This window comes from Equus asinus, chromosome 25 (genome assembly GCF_041296235.1).
Source record: "Equus asinus isolate D_3611 breed Donkey chromosome 25, EquAss-T2T_v2, whole genome shotgun sequence".
In the NCBI taxonomy this organism is placed as follows: Eukaryota; Metazoa; Chordata; class Mammalia; order Perissodactyla; family Equidae; genus Equus; species Equus asinus.
In genome coordinates, this window is record NC_091814.1 from 12,390,622 (window position 1) to 12,410,218 (window position 19,597).

Consider the following 19,597-nt stretch of genomic DNA (forward strand, 5'->3'; position numbering starts at 1 on the left):
TCTGTCATTCTCTTGGATGGAGTTCACCTGGATCTGGCAAATGGTCTTCACTTAAAACATTCAGATTTTATCCTACTATCTTTTCGCACATGATAGTTTTTCTTTTCTTTCCAAGCATGTAATGGGGGTCAAGGATTACCACTGCCCCACTCTCAATACCTCTAATCTTCCACCAGTGGTGGTCTTTCTAGTCTAGTCTTCGGTAGCTAATAGAGAAAACTCATTTTTCCTTTAACCTTTTCTACGAATTTCAGGTCATTCTGGGTTTTATTCTTTCTTGCACAAATTTTACTCTTTATAGGCGTTCAATAAATATATGTAAACAATAATTTTTAAATAGTAATTTATTAAATTGATCCACTTAATTAAAGGTAATGTCTGATGCCTCCAAGTTTATACCCAAGAATGCTGTTGAATAGGGCTGGAAAAGTTCTGGAGAACATTCCTCTTGACTCTCCAGGCATCATGTCACAAGATGTTCTGACCAGAGCCAGAAGAGTGACTCTGAGTGTATGAATGAGGAGTTGCAAGGGAGACATCCGGAGCTGACTGCACAGTGCCTAGGGAGGGAAAGAAAAAGCTGCAATGAAGTCTGGAGGGACTTAGGGAACTCTCTTCACTGATTGCTCCAAATAGAAACTGACATTCCCTCTCTTCCTTATTCACACTCAGCTGGAAGTAGGAAAGGCATGGAGAAAGACACCCAGCTAGTATCCAGTTATAGCCAGTGACTCTCTGGCTATCTGTAAAAATGGGGCGAGGGACTTATACAGGAAATGTGGATTTTCCAGAGCTATTTACTCCAGAGCTTAGAGCGATTTACTCTTAGAGTCTAGGGATGTGTAGGTGGAACCTCTTAAGAAACAGCCTTATCTAGATTGAGAATAACCATTATAATTTTGGGCCATCTGGGTTTGGGAAATTTTGTACTCTCCACTCTCTTCTTTTTGCTTCTGCAACTGGGTATTGCTGTGAAAAGGAGGGATATGGCAGTGATCAAGTTTGGGTTTTGCCCTCTGTGAGACTGAAATTCAAGTTTGCTTCCCTGAAGGCCCTTCTCTTGTTGTAGAGCTTAGGTATGGTCTCTCATTCTCACAGAAGCCAGAGGTGGATACTGTCACAGGAAATAAAAACAACCTAGACAAGTCACACCTTTGGGTAACAGATGCTTTCAAAGATATACTTTCCTGCATCCACCAAAGTTTCAGCCCCAGCCAAGCAGAAAACCTGGGGGTCTCCTGCACTAGGACCACAGTATGATGTAGCTGAGTCACACCACGATGGGCCACACACTCATGTGCAATGGCTGCAGTTGTGGAACAGGGTCCTTCCCACTAATTGGCTGCTGCTGTGATGTTGTGGGGCCCTGGTTGCCATTCTTCTGAGCTTGACAAGGGTGAAGGGATGTGGAAGTGCTGGTCTCCAAGTCAGAGCATCCAGGTGAAAAGTGTGGGAATATGGGCCATTCACATAGAGGACATGGCAGGTGGTATCCAGGGCATGTAGTAGTGGCATGCAGGCAGGATGTGGTCCTCTCTCTGCTGAAATGGGCACCATGGAAGTCCTGGTTCTATCACTTGCCAGTCAGGCCACAAGCCCAGGGGCAGCACCAGGTAGTATAGAGAGTTACAAGAATAGGCAACATGTCAGACAGCCCTGAGAATGAGACCTAGCCCTGCCTGGAGCAAGTCACTCAGTGTCTTCATTTATAAAGTGGGAAAATTAGTGCCTGCCCTGCTTCCCCATCTGGGATGATTGTGAGGAAGCGTGGAGTAGTTAACATCAATGTGCTTTATAGCTGTGAAACTATGTGCCTTTTTGAGACTGTCCAGATGTGGACAGAACCATGAGGTTTTGGCCTTTCCTACTTTTTCCTTGGTCAGCATTGCTGAGCACATGTTCTAGCCTCTCCCGCAGGCGGTCATTGATGCAGACAGACTCCTCCAGGCGCTGGCGCAGGTTGTGGATCTCAACAAGATTCTTCTCCAGCAGGTCGGCCCCTGTTGCGTTCCACCAAGACATGAGAGAGGTGGGAGATGGGGAAGGCTGATCACTCATAGGCAGGTGTGGGGCCTGCCCAGGGCCTCTCTGCTAGATCCCTGCCCACCTCTATACTTCTGTCAACTTCCTCCTCTTACCTGGGCACCCAGGAAGCACCAGGCAACTTTAAGAGCTCCTGGGCTTTCAATTACAAGACTGCCTTCAACAAGGAAACTCCACAGGGCTTCCTCTCAGATAGAGGCCAAGTACATCTGGCAGAGATGGACACTGGGCTGAAGAGCAACAGTGAGAAACTGCTAAAGGCCTCTAGGTAGGACTGGAGTAACAGTGAGAAAGTTTGTCTGTCTCCTTTGGTAGCAATCCAGAGGCCCTCCTTCTCTACCTCACGCCTCTCCTACCTGACGATCTATGGCTGAACAACCTTTAACATCCATCCACTAACAGAAAGGCTAAGGTAAATGCATATGAAATTAGATCAGGCTGTGAATAATGAGTGAAACTGAATGTTTTCCTTTAACTACTTTTGGTGAAGAGTGACAAGGAAGAGCCTGGGGAGGTGTCAGGATCTGAAGGAGGAATAGGAGAGAAGAGAACATCTCCAAGGAAAAAAAAGATGTGCAAAAGGAAGTTGAAAGGGACCAAGAATAGGCTTCATCCACCAGGACACCCTGCTAGGTTTTTCTCTGAGAATTTCAAATGTCTTATTGTTACACTATCTGGGCCCTAGAAACTGAGCTGCTTCAAGCCATTCCTCTACATGACTGCATCCCTAGCCACTGGGTGCCAGGATGCCTGGCTCCGCACCCAATAGCAAAGTTTGAGAGGCAGGATTGGCTTAGAGTTGTATACAAATGGTGTGTGTGTGTGTGTGTGTATGTGTGTGTGTGTAGGAATAGTCTTCTATCTTGAAATAGCTCTTGACCTAAGGAAGACCTTCCCATGAAGTCTGAGCTTGGAATTCTACAACAGTCTAAATCTACGCATAAGAAGGTCGTAGCACAGAGAAAAGGGAGCACATGAATGTGAGGCAACTTACGCTCCCTGTAGGGTGCTTCTAAATGTCCCTGACTTCCTTTATTCTCCTTCCCAGAGTGAGTCCCTAGGTAGGAGGATGGGAGAGACACTTAGAAAGGACCAGCACTGAGCTGGAATCTCCTTCTCTGGCTGATATATGAGATACTGCCCCTTCATCTCCTCACCCACTTCTGTGAGCCAGGATCTAACAGAGGAATGAAAAATCCTCTGGCCGGGAAAAGAATGTGCCATTCCTGTCAGTGGGCTCTATTTCACCAACTGCTCCATTGTGTTTTACCAGAGGGCTTGGAGTTGGGCCGGTACAAAGAAGAGAAGGAGGATAGGTTCCCTGATGCATTCATTTTCTGAGGCCTCATCTCGTCCCATGAGCTGCTGCTACCATGGTGCCCACAGTCTGGTGTCCTGCTCGGCTGTGTGGTGCCACTCAGAGGAGGATAGAAGGGCTGGGCACATCTGGCTTCTGAATGGTTGCTGGGCAATGAAGCTGAATCAGCAGGAGTGGCTGGGCTGACATCTGTCCAGAAAGGAACGTGAATGAGAAACAATTGAGGAAGTCAGAAATGAAGTGTTTTAAAGATAATTATACTGGGCTGAATAGTGTCCTCCTGTGGAGCTTCAGAACGTGACCTTATTTGAAAATAGGGTCTCTGCAGATGTAATTAGTTAAGATGAGATGATATTGGACTAAGGTAGGCCTAAATCCAATATGATTGATGCCCTTATAAGAAGAGGAGAGGAGACACAGAGATAAAGAAACACACAGGGGAGAAGACCATGTGACAACAGAGGCAGAGACTGGAGTGATGCATCTACAAGCCAAGGAATGCTCCTAGCAACCCCAAGAAGCTAGGAAGAGGCAAGGGAAAGAGACCATGGCCCTGCTGACACCTTGCTTTCAGACGTCTAGCTGCTAGAACTGTGGGAGAATAAATTTCTGTTGTTTTAAAACACACAGTTTGTGATAATTTGTTATAGAAGCCTTAGAAAACTAATAATGTAATCCATGGGATGAAGACTAAGGCAGATGTCAGCAACTCTAAGCCTATTGTTGAATATCATTTAGATTAAAACTCATTTCCCCAGTACTATAAATTTCTCCCCAAGTTTACTGGCATTCCCTGGCCTGTGACATTAAGAAGTTGTGGTTAAATGTAGTATCTGAGGGTCACAGTGTACACACAGGAAAAGCACAGGGCCCCTCATCCTAGCTCCCTCTATCATTCCCAATGCTGTAATGATCCCAGGGAGGTACTTCACAAATGTCTCCTCCAATAGCAGGACTCATTGCCAATCTTGGAAGTCACGAGAGTAAGGAACTGAAGCACTTTGCTGGTATGTGAACAGGTGATCTACTCATCTGTTAATTATCACTATTATCGACAGCCTTGGAACCCCCTATGGCCTTGGTTGAAAGGAAGCTGATTTTTTGGGGTGGGAATAAAGGAGGTTTAAAAGGGGAGGGGAATCTCATTTTGATTGAGTTCGTACTTTAAGTCAGGTGTTGTGCTAAAGCCTGAACGGTCTATGCCCTTGCTAGTAACATAGCAGCTAATGCTTCAAGAGATTGTTCTACATTGGGGTTGTTGGAAGAGGAAGCGAAAATGGCCTCCACTTCTGGCCAACGTGCAGAGAACCTAGACAGGGTGGCTCACTTCTGGTGGCTCCTGCTCCTGCCTGAGCTCACTCTGCATGCCTACCGAGGCTGAGGGAGTCTCTGAGGAGGGAAAACATGATTTGGATCAAACACAGAATGTCTCACAAGACTGTAAAAGTAATAAATATGTATAGCTCAGATTGTCTGGCTCCAGTACAAAGAATGACTCGGGAATTTCTGCATGGGGAATTACAGAACCAAAAAATTACATGCTATCTTGTAGCTCAATGATGCTCTGAGAACACGGCTGTGTCTTTTGCTGTCTCCCTTTGAGAGAAAAACCCCGCTGGGTGGCAGGGCCATAATTCAAAGAAAAGTTTAAGAGTCTGCTCCGTTTCAGGGATTATTATCAAGGGCCACAGAGTAGACAAGTTTCTCCCCTGAGCAGATAAAAGTAAGGTCCTTGTTTCCCTTCAACCAAGCCAAGTTCCTCTGGGGAATTGTACACTTAGGGGGCCGACCCCGTGGCCAAGTGATTAAGTTTGCGTGCTCTGTTTTGGCGGCCCAGGGTTTCGCTGGTTCAGATCCTGGGCGTGGACATGGCACTGCTCATCAGGCCATGCTGAGGCGGCATCCCACATGCCACAACTAGAAGGACCCACAACTAAAATATACAACTATATACTGGGGGGATTTGGGAAGAAAAAGCAGAAAAAAAAAAAAGGATTGGCAACAGTTGTTAGCTCAGGTGCCAATCTTTAAAAAAAAAAAAAGGAATTGTACGCTTAAATCACTACCCAGTAGGTCTCTCCTTCCCCAGTTTACATAATATCAGATGCAATTAGCATCACTGTGAAATAAAAAGACAAATTATATTAAGCCTTTAGTATAACAGCTGACAAAGTAGGAACTCAGTCAAAATGTGATTCCCCTTTCAAGCCTCCTTTATCCACGTCCCAGAAAATCAGCTTAGTCTCAACCAAGGCCATAGGAGGTTCCAAGTTTGTCAGTAACAGTGATCATCATTTTCATGTCCCAGTCTCCCCCTACACAACACAGGAAACATGCCCTACACCGCACATGGGAAGCAACAGAGAACAGCCTCCTGTGAGGGGAATGTAGCCCCACAGTGAAGCTGCCACACCAGCCACACTATTTGTTAACTGCCCTAGAAACTTTGGCCTATAAAGCAAAGAAGGAGCAGTGATAAGTCATTGCCCCCTGAGAGGATAATGATTTTAGATGGGAAAAAGAAGGGCTCAGCCGCCTTCAGAAAAAACAGAGGTGGCCAAAAATAAGGCTGATTCTTTCTGGGAGTGTCACTGCAGAAGCCACGTCTCAAGTGTGGCCATTCCTACAAGTGAAGGCAGGAAGTACAGGTGAGGAGAAGGTGTCTTTGCCCTTCTCCTGCTGTCTCTCAGGGCAGCGCTGAGGTGGAACCAAGTGCCTCTGGGCAACTGAGAGCAAGGATGTACATAAAACTCCCACTGGCCCCTTGGAAGAGGTCATGGATGTATCAAGGGCAGCTCATCCATTTATAAATTCTTAGGTGGAAATGCAGCGTGTGTAGGGTCTTGTCTTATTTGCAGAGGCTACTCCTTTGGGCTGGGCGTAGAGGCAGAAAGAGTGGAATGGGGAAAACACTGGTTCCAGAAGCCTAGCAAGAAAGGTATGCAAAGGGGTGACTCCCCTGCTTGGTCCCTGACTACTCAGGCTGCAGTGTGGTGGACACTCTAAGCTTTAGAGTCAGGCAGGCTGGCAGTGAATGTTACCCTAAGCTGGGCTGTCTTCAGTAAGTTCCCTGACTTTGCTGAGCCTCGGTGTCCTCGGGTAAAATCGGGACACCACCACCTATTTGAGAGGATTGCTGTGTTGATTAAATGAAGCAACATATGTATAGTAGCCAATAATGTGAGCATAACATGTACTCAATAAGAGTGAATTTCCTGTTGTTCCTTGGCTACTATAATCCTGGAGGAAACATTATGCTGCTTTGCTCCAATGGCTCATTCATTGCCTAAAATAGTCAATTCAGAAAAAAAAATTCAGCTATAGCCAGAGACTAAGGATAGTTTCTTGGTGTTGTCCACACCAGGATTTGACTCATACAGTTACCTAGAAATTCAAATGCTTTTCTCAGGAGGGAAATTAAAGAGAAAGCCGAGCAAGAGAAAATGAGAGTTTCATTTCAAACTTACTCTCCTCCTACTATCTCCATCAAGGCTACCCAAGGGCCCTTCTTGGGGAATTCTGGGGACGGGCATGCTGGTGATGGATTCAGCCTGAACTGAGACATGTCCCAATTACTGATGGTTTAGAGGATATTACAGCCAAATTATTAGAATGATGGATGGGATCTATAAATCCCCAAATGATAAATAATATTTAGTGGTGAATAGGAAATTGGAACCGTGGCTGTTTACCCCAAAGATTACAAGATCAGAGGCCCAATGTTAGTGAAGCTCATGTCCATGGTCTGAAAGATGACAGGGTTGTGTTGCAGTGATAAGCGGGCATTTGCTCCCTCCCCTTCCTAACGCATGACTTCCTCCTCTCAAGTCCAACACCATGGTCTGGTGGCTGATGGTGTGTGGGACTAGGAATGGAGAAAAGCTACCTGACAGACACCTTTGGGACCTGTGCTTGGCACAGAGTCCTAGACCTGTGCTTAACCAAGTACATCACAGTGGATCTGCAGGATCCAGCTGCAAAGATGCCTCCTCTTGATCTAGACAGAAGAGCAAGCACCTAGAAACTATAGGCTATCTGGGTACTCACTGGCCACATCCACCTCAGGGCGCACTTCCTGCTTAGCAAGCAGAGCGGAGGTACTGCTGCTGGAGCCATGGACGGCCGTCTCAGCGAGGCTGCTGGAGCGGATCTGGGACCGAGTCTGAGGCTGGGCATCCTGCTTGGTCTCTTGGACTTTCGTCACTTTACCCATCTTATGCATCTCTCTTAAGATACTGGTGGGGTAAGAAAGACAGAAGGAAAAATAAAGGTCACCTAAATGCCACAGCTGTATTGATCCAGGAGCTCACAAGAGAGGCCTCAGAAGTCAAGGAGAGCATTCCTTCAGAGAAGAAGCCAAACAATTCATTTCTGTTAGTGGGTACAGAGTCGGTGGCAAGGGAGAACAACAGTTGTCCAGTGCCTTGGCCACAAACATCCTGAGGAACAAACAAGACCCATTGGGCCCTTTAAATAACGCTCACGGCTCCTTCATAAGATACCCAGAGGCCCATAAGAGTTCAACATGCTCTCTGAACATAATCTATTAAATAGTATTTGCAGTGGCCCATTTAAAACTTCTTCCTGAGGCAATGTAGGCTCCCAGGTGTCTTGTAGTTTCTGGACCTCCTTCCCTAAGTATAGTCATACAGTATAAATATTTTATTTTTGCAAGGAAAATTTGTAGCTATTTAACATCTGCCAGCACCTCTTGGGTCATCCTTGAGGAAACCAGATACAATCTCACTCTGATCATTAAAGATCTAGAGGAAATCAAAGTGATCTCTGAGGGCACAGGAGACTCCTAAAGCCAGATATTTAGGTTAGAGCAGCTCTGTATTACTAAACTCACGAGTTAATATAAGAATGGGAACCAAAAGAATAACAAATTAAAAAAAAATAGGAAACAAGACCACTTTTTCACTAAGGATATATAATGGTTTGATGGTACAATCATTTTTTTTTTTATGGGGTGTGAGAACTCCTGTTCCTTTGATCTTCTGGCCCTTGCTTCTGGATCCTTCACCAGATTATATTTTTCTGAAAAGTTGAGGTTACCTGAGGGTCCGCAGCGTCTGTCCTGATTGATTCTTCTTACTTATACAGTCATCTGAAAACCAAATTCAAAAAAGGGCTAGTCATGGGGCCAGTCCAGTGGCACAGCAGTTGAGTTTGGGTGCCCACTTCAGCAGCCAGGTTCGCCGGTTGGATCCTGGGCCTGGAAATGCACAATGCTTATCAAGCCATGTGGTGGCAGGTGTCCCACTTACAAAGTAGAGGAAGACGGGCATGAATGTTAGCTAAGGACCAGTCTTCCTCAGCAAAAAGAGGAGGATTGGCAGCAGATATTGGCTCAGGGTTAATTTTGCTCCAAAAAAAAAGGACCAGTCAAAATTTAAGCAGGTCTCATTTCCCAAATTACAAGCAAACATTGAGTTCTCTCTGGGATCAGAGACATGAACACTTGATGCTCAAGTCCAGGATACTCTGAATTTTCTCAAGAGACCTGGGGTTGAGTCTTTAGAGAACTTGCCTGGCAGGCTTTCCTGAGCCACCATGAAGATCATCCCTACTTGCTCTGCCCTGAGTTGGAGTAAAAAAGCTAAAAATGTCTTTTTCCGCAGATCACGGGACACTTCTCCAGCTGCCCTCTGGACCACTCTAGCCACAGTCTCCAAGTCTCTCCACGAGGCTGGTCCCCAGTCCTACATCTGTGTGTCCCATCACAACTTTTATGCAGAACCTACTCTTGTCTCTGTAGATGTGACAGACATCCCTGTCCCACCTTTTCATCTTCCATCAGGAGCCTGCACAGTGGCCTTAAGCTTGCTCTTACTGTGTCCCCTGAGGTGCTCTAGGAATGTTCTCTGTAAAAGGCTCCTGAAATAACTAATGTTCCCACCATTAGGTACTAGTAAGGATAGTGCCTAAACCCTGCTTAAATCAGCATGATTCTTTTATCCTTTTTCTTTTTTTCAGAGGAAGATTTGCCCTGAGCTAACATCTGTTGGCAATATTCCTCTTTTTGCTTGAGGAAGATTCACTCTGAGCTAACATCTGTGCCAATCTTCCTCTATTTTGTATGTGGGTCACCACCAGAGCATGGCAGATGAGTGGTGTAGGTCAGCACCCAGGAACGCAACCCACGAACCATAGCTGCCAAAGCGGAGTGTGCCAAACTTAATGACAGGTCACGGAGCCAGTCACCACTTTTCTCATTTTTTTGAAGTGCACTGATTAATATTACTTATCTGATCGTTAGAACAATCATGCAACCTTCAGGGGTTGGTTTTATTTGACCTACATTTTTAAGTGAGGAAACAGAAATCAAAAGAAATGTGAACCTGTCCAGAGCTAGTAATGAACACATACAGGCTAGAGTAAAAGTCTTCGGATTCCTAGTTTAGAGCTCTTTTCACAACAACCAGCTGCCCCTATTCCACTTCTCTTTCTGCCAATTAGTTTCAGATAAATGCTGTCGCCCCCAGCGATGCTTCCTACCCAAGCAGCCATATTCCATGAGAGATGGAGGAGCTGATGATCATCACGCATCCCCAACCCTGTGTGCTTCTCCTTGTTGCTCCTCATCTTCCAGTCCTGTCTCTGCCATGGCCCCAAGATGGTGATTACAAAGAAGGACACCAGATTGAAAAGTCACTTATGACTAGCTGTGGGCTTGTGTGAGCCTAGGTTCTTGGGAGGGACTGAAGGTCTTCCTGAGCCCTGGGGCCAGCTTACCCACGCTGAATTTGCTGGCGAGGCTCTCTGCCAGCTGGCTTCCCTTGGCCAGCTGCTCACGGAAGTGCTGCTCCATGTAGTGGTCAATTTTATTGCTGCTGAGGAGCTCCTCAAAGGTCTTCACTGTGTTCTTGACATGCTGGATGAGACCGGAAGAGACAGCTCTCCCAATCTTCATCTGCTCCCGCAGATGGGTCAACTCTCGAGCCTGATCCTGGATCAAGGAATAATATCTCCTAAAGTGGGGAAGAAACAGTAAGGGTGGAAAGGCAGGACTGGTAGCTATAGTGCTTCAGCAGAAGGTACTTTGAGGATTTCACCAAAGAGCCCCCACACTGTGTTCTAGCATGTGTTTAATGACCTGAATGTGGTAAAGGGAATGAAGGAGGAAAAAGCCTTCCTCTGTGTGGAAGATCGCTTCGAAGACTGTCTTTCCCCCTAACCCATAATTCTGAAAACAGAACCAGGCTTTCTTCTCTAGTGCTGCTTTAAAATCTGCTCATGGTCCCTCTCTTAAGCTTATAATCCATTTCAATACAGTAAACAAAACCAGCTGTTAATTGGAAAGTTGAAAGAGAAATCATCATGTGAGAGAAGAGACCACTTGTTCTAGGCAACAGGATTTTTCTCTCACAAGGATGGACCTATCCATCTCTTTTCTATAGATAGCCAAGGCTCACTTGGCAAATCATCTTCAAGCTCCTTTAATTTAACCACTGTATACTATTACTTCTGTATCCTCTAGTGTAACTAACCAGCACAGTGTTTGCCTATAGGGGCTCAAAAGAATGATCTGAAAAATCTGAACTAATTTAGAATCCCATGATATCCTAGCCAACATAACTACCATTTGTTATAGAGAACAGTGGAAGAGAAGGTTTTAGTTCATCTTGTAGGAAGAAGGAGAGAGGCAAAGCAGTTAGGCCTATGTAGCAGGAATCAGCTGGCCTGGATTTTAGCCCCAGTGCACTCTACCCTCCCATTGCAAACTTGAGAAGTCACTTTATTACTTTGTGCCTCAGTTTCTTCATCTACCAAATAAAAGTAAAATACGTACTTTCCCTTTTTAGAAATGTGGTCATGATTGAAATTTATTTTAAATGTTGGGATGAGTATAGCAAAGCCTGTAAAGCTTTTAATTTATCAGAAAGAAGACAGATTATCATTCGTTACTTTGATAATGGTGAACTTATAAGACCAACTCGACATCCTCTGTGTTTCTGCAAGTGTACCTGAGCAATGGCTCCTGCTTCCACCAGTTTCTCTTGGAGACCATGGCAGTGTTGTCGGTATTGTGCCAGCAGGGGGCACAGGTGTCAGTTGTTTTCTGAAAAGCTGAAATTTGCCTGAGACCCAGAGTCATCTGTCTGGAACAGGTAATCCAGGCGTAGGAAGGAGCCAGAATGGGGATGCGGGCAGGCCATCTCTCAGGTAGTATAAAATCCCTTATGAACATTTTAAACCACCTTGTGCTTTATTCACATTTCTGTCCAACATTTCTCATGTCATTAGACAGCTACTGGTAACTTGACTAAGAGCTCTTTCAGAGCTGGGAATGTTTTATTCTTCTTATGTACACAGCCAAACACAGAGGAGGCTCTCAGTAAACATTTCTTCAATAATGGAAAAGAGAAGGGCTTACAAACCTCTACTCATCTCTCACTGTGTTCCTCTCCTGTGTCCTGTCCTCTGTCTTCTCAGGGATCCTATGCATTTTCTTTTTTTTCTTTTGAGGAAGATTAGCCCTGAGCTAACATCTGCTGCCAATCCTCCTCTTTTTGTTGAGGAAGACTGGTCCTGAGCTAACATCCATGCCCATCTTCCTCTGCTTTATATGTGGGATGCCTACCGCAGCATGGCTTGACAAGTGGTGCCATGTCCACACCCAGGATCTGAACCGGCGAACCCCGGGCTGCCGGGGCAGAACGTGGGAACTTAACCGCTGCGCCACTGGGCTGCCCCCTATGCATTCTCCATTGACACAGAAAACCCTTTCCCCTAAGAAGGCCCCTGGATTCACTTGTGGGGAGCTCCATGAAATGGGAATGTCCCCAGAAATTGATCTCAATGAGTGACTCCTTCTTAAGAAGAAATGGCCTTGCCCTACACTCTTTTCATCTGGGCTTCCAAAACACCCAGAAGTTAGACCATTCTGTTGCAGCTGTCTATTCATATACTTTCCTTCTCTACCAGTTTGAGTTCGTCCACGGAAAAGATCAGATCATATTGAGTCCAGGTGCCTAACATACTATCTAGAAAATGATACATTCAATAAATATTTATATTAAGTATAAAAGCCTTTCTCAAATGTAATATAAGTACAGAAAAGTGTTATTATTACTGTTGCTTCAGATGCATCAGGATTTAAGCACACTGCAATATCCCAGAAATTCTACTTTGATTCAATATTTAGATGATTTACTTCACTGTCCTCATCTAGAGAGAACGCAAAGTTTGATTCAAAATATCCATTAGGCCTCTCAAGATAAACTTCAGTTTTCACAAGAAAAAGTACATTACCTATGTCACAGTTTACCTGCAAAAAGAATCTTTCTGTCCCCAGAAACAATTAGTACCACCCCAAATTACCCCAACCTACAACTAAGACACAACTTAGAGGCTTCCTCAGACTTGCATGATATTGCTGACCCTGGGTCCCTAATTTTTTCTTATCAGCTTCTCCACCCTATGAACTGACTAAAGATAAGACTCAAGAACCTCCTCTTTGGGAAACTAAATATATGGAAGACTTTACCAAAATTAAACGGGCTTTACAAAATCCTCCTGCATTAGGACTCCCTGACTATACTAAACCTTTTACATTATTTGTTCAGGAATGTAATACTCAGGTTTTGGGAGTGTAATCAAGCCTATTATAGCTTTCAATTGGATCCAGTCACCAGGGCATACCTAAATTGTTTAAAGGTAGTAGCTGCAGCCACTAAAATTGTAATATCCTCCTTGAAACTTGTTCAGGGAAAAGAATTAAATTTACAGGTTCCTCATGCTATGGAAAATTTGCTGAACACTGAGCATATACACTATTTCTCAGCTAGTAGGCTAACCTCTTATAAGACTACTCCTGTCTCCTAATCTGAGCATTCTTCACCTCAACTCTTTAAACCCTGCTACCCTCCCCACCCTTACCTGATGAAAGAGAGATTCATAACTGTGTTGAATTGGTCTTCCAAAATCTAACTCCTAGATTAGATTTACAAGAAACCCTCTCAGCCAATTCAGTTTAGTACTCTATGTTGATGACTCCTATGCCAAAAATTCTGAAGGAAGATATCAAGCCGGAGATGCTGTCACTACTCAACGTGAATTATTAGAAAGAGGAGTCATTCTTCAATTTAATTCAGCCTAACCTGCAGTGTTTTCCCTCATTTGAACCTGTGAATTGGCAAAAGAAAAAACTACAAATATTTACACCAATAGCAGGTATGGCTTCAGAGTCGTCCACGACTTTGGCATGCTCTGGAAACAGAAATTTTCAACATCAAGTGGTACACCTATAAAAATGGACCTCAGGTTGCTGACCTCCTCTCTGCACCATTATTACACTCCCAAATTGCTACCATAAAAACTGAGGCTCATATCCACCGATCAGACAGACCCTGTATAGAAAGGAAATGTGATGACTTACTTTCCTGCTAAGGTTACTACTCAAGAAATTCCTAACGTACAAAACTTTGTAATTTAAATGAACTCCATAAAAAAGCCAAGGGATGGATACCCAACCTTTTTGTAAAGCCCCATTTTCCTGAATTCCCAAACCTACAGTTCACCATAGATCCAAATCAGATTACTTAATGCAGTTTGTGCAACAGACAAAAAGATGTATCTGATGCTGAAAAACAAAAGTGGCACCAAGAAGGATGCAAATTTAACATAAAAAGAGGACTTTGGGAGGGCCCAAACAGCTACCTGGTGCTTCCTGATTCCCTCAAATTATCACTTTTGTAAGCACTTCATGTGACTACCCAGCGTGGAATTGACAAAATAACTCCAATTATGAAAAAAATATTAGTGAGGTGATTGTTCTAAATTAGCACAACAGGCTTATGATCAATGTTTAACCTGTCAATCACATAACCTGGGTAAAGTAACTCGAGGGGCTGCTCACCCACCAACACCAGAACATTTTCAGATGAACATTTACAATTTGACTTTTTCAACTGTCTCCTTCTATGGGCTATCAATATGTACTGGTAATGATACATCTATTTTCTAGACGGGTAGAAGCTTCACCATGTTGAAAAGCTGATGCCACCACTGTAGCAAAGACATTATTAGAAAATGTTTGTCCATTGTGGAGAATCACAAATGAAATTTCAAGTGATAGAAGGACTCACTTTACTGGACAGGTTATAAAACAACTAAACAAGGTTATTCAAACATTATGGCACTATCATTGTCCCTATCATCCTCAGTCCTCATACCAATGGTATTCTAAAATTAAAATTGGCAGAATTAATGGAAACCACAGGAATACTCTGGCCTAAAGTACTAGGCCTGATGACAATAAGGTCAATATCTTCTGGGAAACATAAATTAACACCTTATGAAACCATCACTGGGCAACTCATACCCTTGATGATACAATCCCATGTACATCCTGCCTTTGTAAATTCTAATATGACCCAATACTGTAAAGCACTAATGTAATATTCAAAAGCTTATATTCAGTTGGTCAAGGAGACTTTCAGAGACTGTACACCCAAAGGAAACTTTGTACCCCATTCACTGGCACCTGGAGCGGGTGTTCTAGAAGAGACATCAACAAAAAACAGCACTTGAGCCTTGATGGAAAGGGCTCAATTATGTCCTTTTAATTTCTCACACAGCAGTTAAATTATAGGATACTGAACCTTGGGTCCATGTCTGTCAATAAAGAGAGACCCCTCTATCTTCCAGGAAAGACATTTTAAGGAAAAAAACTACAGACCAATATCATAAACACAGAAGCAAAAATCTTCAGCAATATATCAGCAAGTTGAATCCAACAATGTACAAAAAGAATTATGCAAAACACCAAGTGAGATATATTTCAGGTATGCAAACCTAGTGTCAACATTTAAAAATCAATTGATATAATTCATCGTATCAACAGGCTAATGAAGACAAATCACATAATCATATCCATGGATGCAGAAAAAGCATTTGACAAACTTCAACACTCATTCATGATTAAAAGAAACAACTTTTGGCAAACTAGGAAGAGAGGGAAACTTTCTCTACTTGATAAAGAATATCTTCAAAAAACACACAGGTAACATCATACTCAATGGTAAGAAACTAGAAGCTTTTTGACTCAGATCAGAGACTAGGTAAGGATCTCCCCTCTCACTACTCCTTTTCAATATCATATTGGAAGTCCTGACTAATGCAATAAGGCAAGAAAAGAAAATAAAAGGTTTACAGATGGGAAAGGAAGAAATAAAACTGTCTTTGCAAATGACAAATTGTCTATGTAGAAAGTCTGAAAGGATAGACAAAAGAACTCTTGGAACTAATAAGTGATTATAGCAAGGTTGCAGAATACAAGGTTAACACACAAAAGTCAGCTGCTTTACTATATACCAGCAATGAACAAGTGGAATTTGAAATTGAAGACAGTACCATTTACATTAGCATCCCCCAAAATGACATATTTAGGTATAAATCTAACAAAATATGTACAAGAGCTATATGAGGAAAACTACTAAACTCTGATGAAGAAAATCAAAGAACTAAATAAATGGGGCGATATTCCATGTTTACGAACAGGAAGACTCAATATTGTCAAGATATCAGTTCTTTCCAACTTCATCCAAAGATTCAAAGCAATCTCAATCAAAATCCCAGCAAGTTATTTTGTGGATATCGACAAACTGATTCTAAGGTTTACATGGAAAGGCAAAAGAACCAGAATAGTCAACACAATATTGAAGGAGAAGGACAAAATCAGAGGACTTACACTACTGACTTCAAGACTTACTATAAAGCTATAGTAATCAACAAAGTGTGGTATTGATGAAAGAATAGATAAATCAATGGAACAGAATAAAAAGCCCAGAAACAGACCCATAAAAATACAGTCAACTGATCTTTGACAAAGGAGTAAAGGCAATACAATGGAGAAAAAGTAGTCTTTTTAACAAATGGTGCTGGACAACTGGGTATCCACATAAAAAAATGAATCTAGACACAGACCTTACACCCTTCTCAAAAATTAACTCAAAATAGATTGTAGACCTAAATGTAAAATACAAAATTATAATAAAACTCCTAGAAGATAACACAGCAGAAAATCTAGATGATCTTGAGTTTGGTGATGACTCTAGATACAATACCAAAGGCATGACCCGTAAAATAAATAATTCATAATCTGGACTTGATTAAAATTAAAAACCTTTGCTCTGCAAAGGACACAGTCAAGAGAATAAGACATATCACAGACATGGAGAAAATATTTGCAAAAAAATATCTGATAGATAAAGGACTGTTATCCAAAATATACAAGGAACTCTCAAAACTCAACAATAAGAAAATGAACAACCCAATTAAATAATGGGTAAAAGACCTGAACAGCCACCAAAGAAGATATACAGATGGAAAATAAGCATATGAAAAGATGCTCAACATCATATGTCATTATGGAATTGCAAATTAAAACAATAATGAGATATCACTACACATCTATTAGAATGGTAAAAATCCAGAACACTGACAACACCAAATAGTGGCGAGGATATAAAGCAAAAGATACCCTCATTCATTGCTGATGGGAATGCAAAATGCCACAACCACTTTGGAAGACAGTTTTGCAGTTTCTTACAAAACTAAACATACTCTTACCAGATGACCCAGCAATCGCACTCCTTATTGTTTATCCAAATGAGTTGAAAACATATGTCCACATAAAAATCTGCACACAATGTTTTTAGCAGTTTTACTCATATTGTCAAAACTTGGAAGCAAACAAGATGTCCTTCAGTAGGTGAATGGATATATAAACTGTGGTACATCCAGAAAACAGAATATTATTCAATGCTAAAAAGAAATGAGCAATCAAGCTATGAAAAGACATGGAAGAACCTTAAATGCATATTTCTAAGTGAAAGCAGCCAATCTGAAAAAGCTATGTAGTGTATGATTGCAACTATATGTCATCCTGGAAAAAGCAAAACCATGGAGACAGTAAAAAGATAGTGGTTGCCAGGGATTCGAAGGGAGGAAAGAACAAAGAGGCAGAGCACAGAGTATTTTTAGGGCAGTGAATAGTCGTTTTATATGACACTATAATGGTGGATACATGCCATTTTACTGTTGTCAAAACCTATAGAATATACAACATCAAGAATGAACCCTAATGTAACTATGGACTTTGAGTGATAATGATGTGTCAATGTAAGTTCTTCGACTGCAGCAAATGTACCACTCTGGTGTAGGATGCTGATAGTGGGAGAGGAGGCTATGCGCGTGCAGGGACAGGGAGTATATGGGAATTCTTTGTAGTTTCCACTCAATTTTTCTCTGAACTTAAAACTGCTCTAAAAATAAAGTCTATTTTTAGAAAAGGATGATCACAAGAATATAAATTTTTTTAAAATGTATTTGATAAAGTGGCTATAGGCTTTGTGAATTGAGAGCCCAGGATTTTAATATTATTTTTTGCCAAAGGCTACTGTGCAAATTTGATCAAGCGACTACATCTCTGGGCCTGAGTGCTCTCAGTTCTGAAATGAGGAAATTAACTAACTCTAAGGTTAATTTAGCTCTAACATTATTCTCTGGGTCAGTGAAATTTAAGCGGTACATATTGACACTGACCCAGTGGAGCATGAAGCAGAGTTTTAATCACCTCCAAAGCTGTGCCCTAATCACTAAGCAAGTTAGTGATTATTTAGTATTTTGTAACTGGTGCACACAGGTAAATGTATAGTGGATTAACCCCATATTATTTAAGTGCCTTCGAAAGTGATGGGTAAACAGCCGTTAAGGACAGACTGACAAATCTATCCAAAGGCCATTACTTGTCAATTTGGTAAGCTTATTTTAAAAATTGAACTTATCAGAATTGCCATTTCAGAAACCAAGGACATGAGCTTCAGTAGAGAATGGAGTGGAGATGGAAGAGCCTCTGTATAAATCCACCTCCTCAGGCACTGGGATGAGTCAGCATTCACTAGAGAAAAATCTGAGGTAACAGGAGATTCCTATGTGCTCCCATCAGTGCAGAAGAGACACTACTCACACAACTGGAAGCTTTCCGTGAAATCTCAAGCACCCATGATGAGATCATTTATTGAGTGCATACATGCATTATTAATTAGAATAAAGCCAAATTACTCTGAAAATATAAAGCAATTAATAACAAAAATGCTGTAGACCTTTCTCTAAAGAATTTCCAGGAAAGTCTTAAGAGAAAGCCCTACAATTAAGGTACAGAGCCTCATATGCGGACCCTGAAAGCTGCTAGGATAGCAATGACTTAATTCTGACAGTGGAAGGCTCTGAACAAAGAGTCTCTTACCCACTATGGGACACACAGGAGAATTCTGCTTTCTCAGGCTGAGTCTTCTGCTCATTCACTCCTCTCTCAGTAGGTCCCTTCTTGTCTAAGGGCTGATTCATCCCAGTCTTCATTTGAAGCATTTTCTCGTGAAGAATGTTCTTACTGCTTTCTTTAAAAGGAAAGATGGAAAAGAAATGTGTCACGGTCTCGGCAATAGCCAGGCTTTTCTCCACAGCCACCTAGAGGAATCAAAACAAAATTATGGTTTAAAGAAGTTGGATTAGCAAAGAGGATCCCACAGGAGCATAAAAATCACAAAAGCAGGACCTACAAGAAAGTAAAGAATGAAGTCTACAATGTGCTACCCTGAAGAGTTCCTCTGCAGCCATGAGGACCCTGGTGACCCACTGCATTGGAGAAAAGGTGCAGCAACTAGAGGGAGATGCTGCTGTGAGGAGGAAGAAGAGGATTCAGAGGTGTTTTAGAAGAAAAAAACAAGCAAACAACGAAGTGAACAAATTAAAACAAATGGGCTTTAAACTGGGTTAAGGGATAAGTATTTTTGATTCTTACAGTTGAGATAAAGTTCTGTGGGAGTGTCCCCTCAAAAATCCGAAAGCCTTTTTATCACCCACAAGTTTTGAGAGTCATGAAGGCAGAAACAAAGCTTGAGATGCCAGAGCTCAAATCCCAAGTCACTGGGACCTCAACAATAGTGCCATGGGAAGGACTCAGGGTGCCAGGTCTCAAGTTGTAATCATAGAGTTAGAATACGGAGGTAGCTACAGAACCCAAGGAAGCCCTGCTTTCTGATGACCTGCCATACTTAACACAAGGCTCCCTGTTTCTCCATGGGCGCCTCTATCAGAGACCACCTCTCTCGCCAGCCAGTTTTAATATTGGTGTACCCTTTTGTTGATACTACCAACCAATCAATTTCTAAAGAAAAATCTAAGCAACCTTGCTTTTGCCCAGAATACTTCAAAACAATAATATTT

General features: G+C 42.4%; 1 protein-coding gene across 1 annotated transcript in view; it reads right to left on the minus strand.

Moving 5' to 3' along the window:
- Positions 1-335: 335 nt before the first annotated feature.
- LOC106824780 (myomegalin) overlaps positions 336-19,597 on the minus strand; it is a 51,890-nt gene continuing 32,628 nt past the window's right edge. The window contains exons 2-8 of the mRNA XM_014831275.3: positions 18,618-18,768; positions 10,100-10,335; positions 8,420-8,471; positions 7,409-7,596; positions 3,314-3,550; positions 1,869-2,000; positions 336-560 (exon numbers count right to left, since the gene is read on the minus strand). Of these exons, the coding sequence (XP_014686761.1) occupies positions 469-560; positions 1,869-2,000; positions 3,314-3,550; positions 7,409-7,596; positions 8,420-8,471; positions 10,100-10,335; positions 18,618-18,739 (1,059 nt within the window). The 5' untranslated portion in view covers positions 18,740-18,768 and the 3' untranslated portion in view covers positions 336-468. The remainder of the gene's footprint in view (positions 561-1,868; positions 2,001-3,313; positions 3,551-7,408; positions 7,597-8,419; positions 8,472-10,099; positions 10,336-18,617; positions 18,769-19,597) is intronic.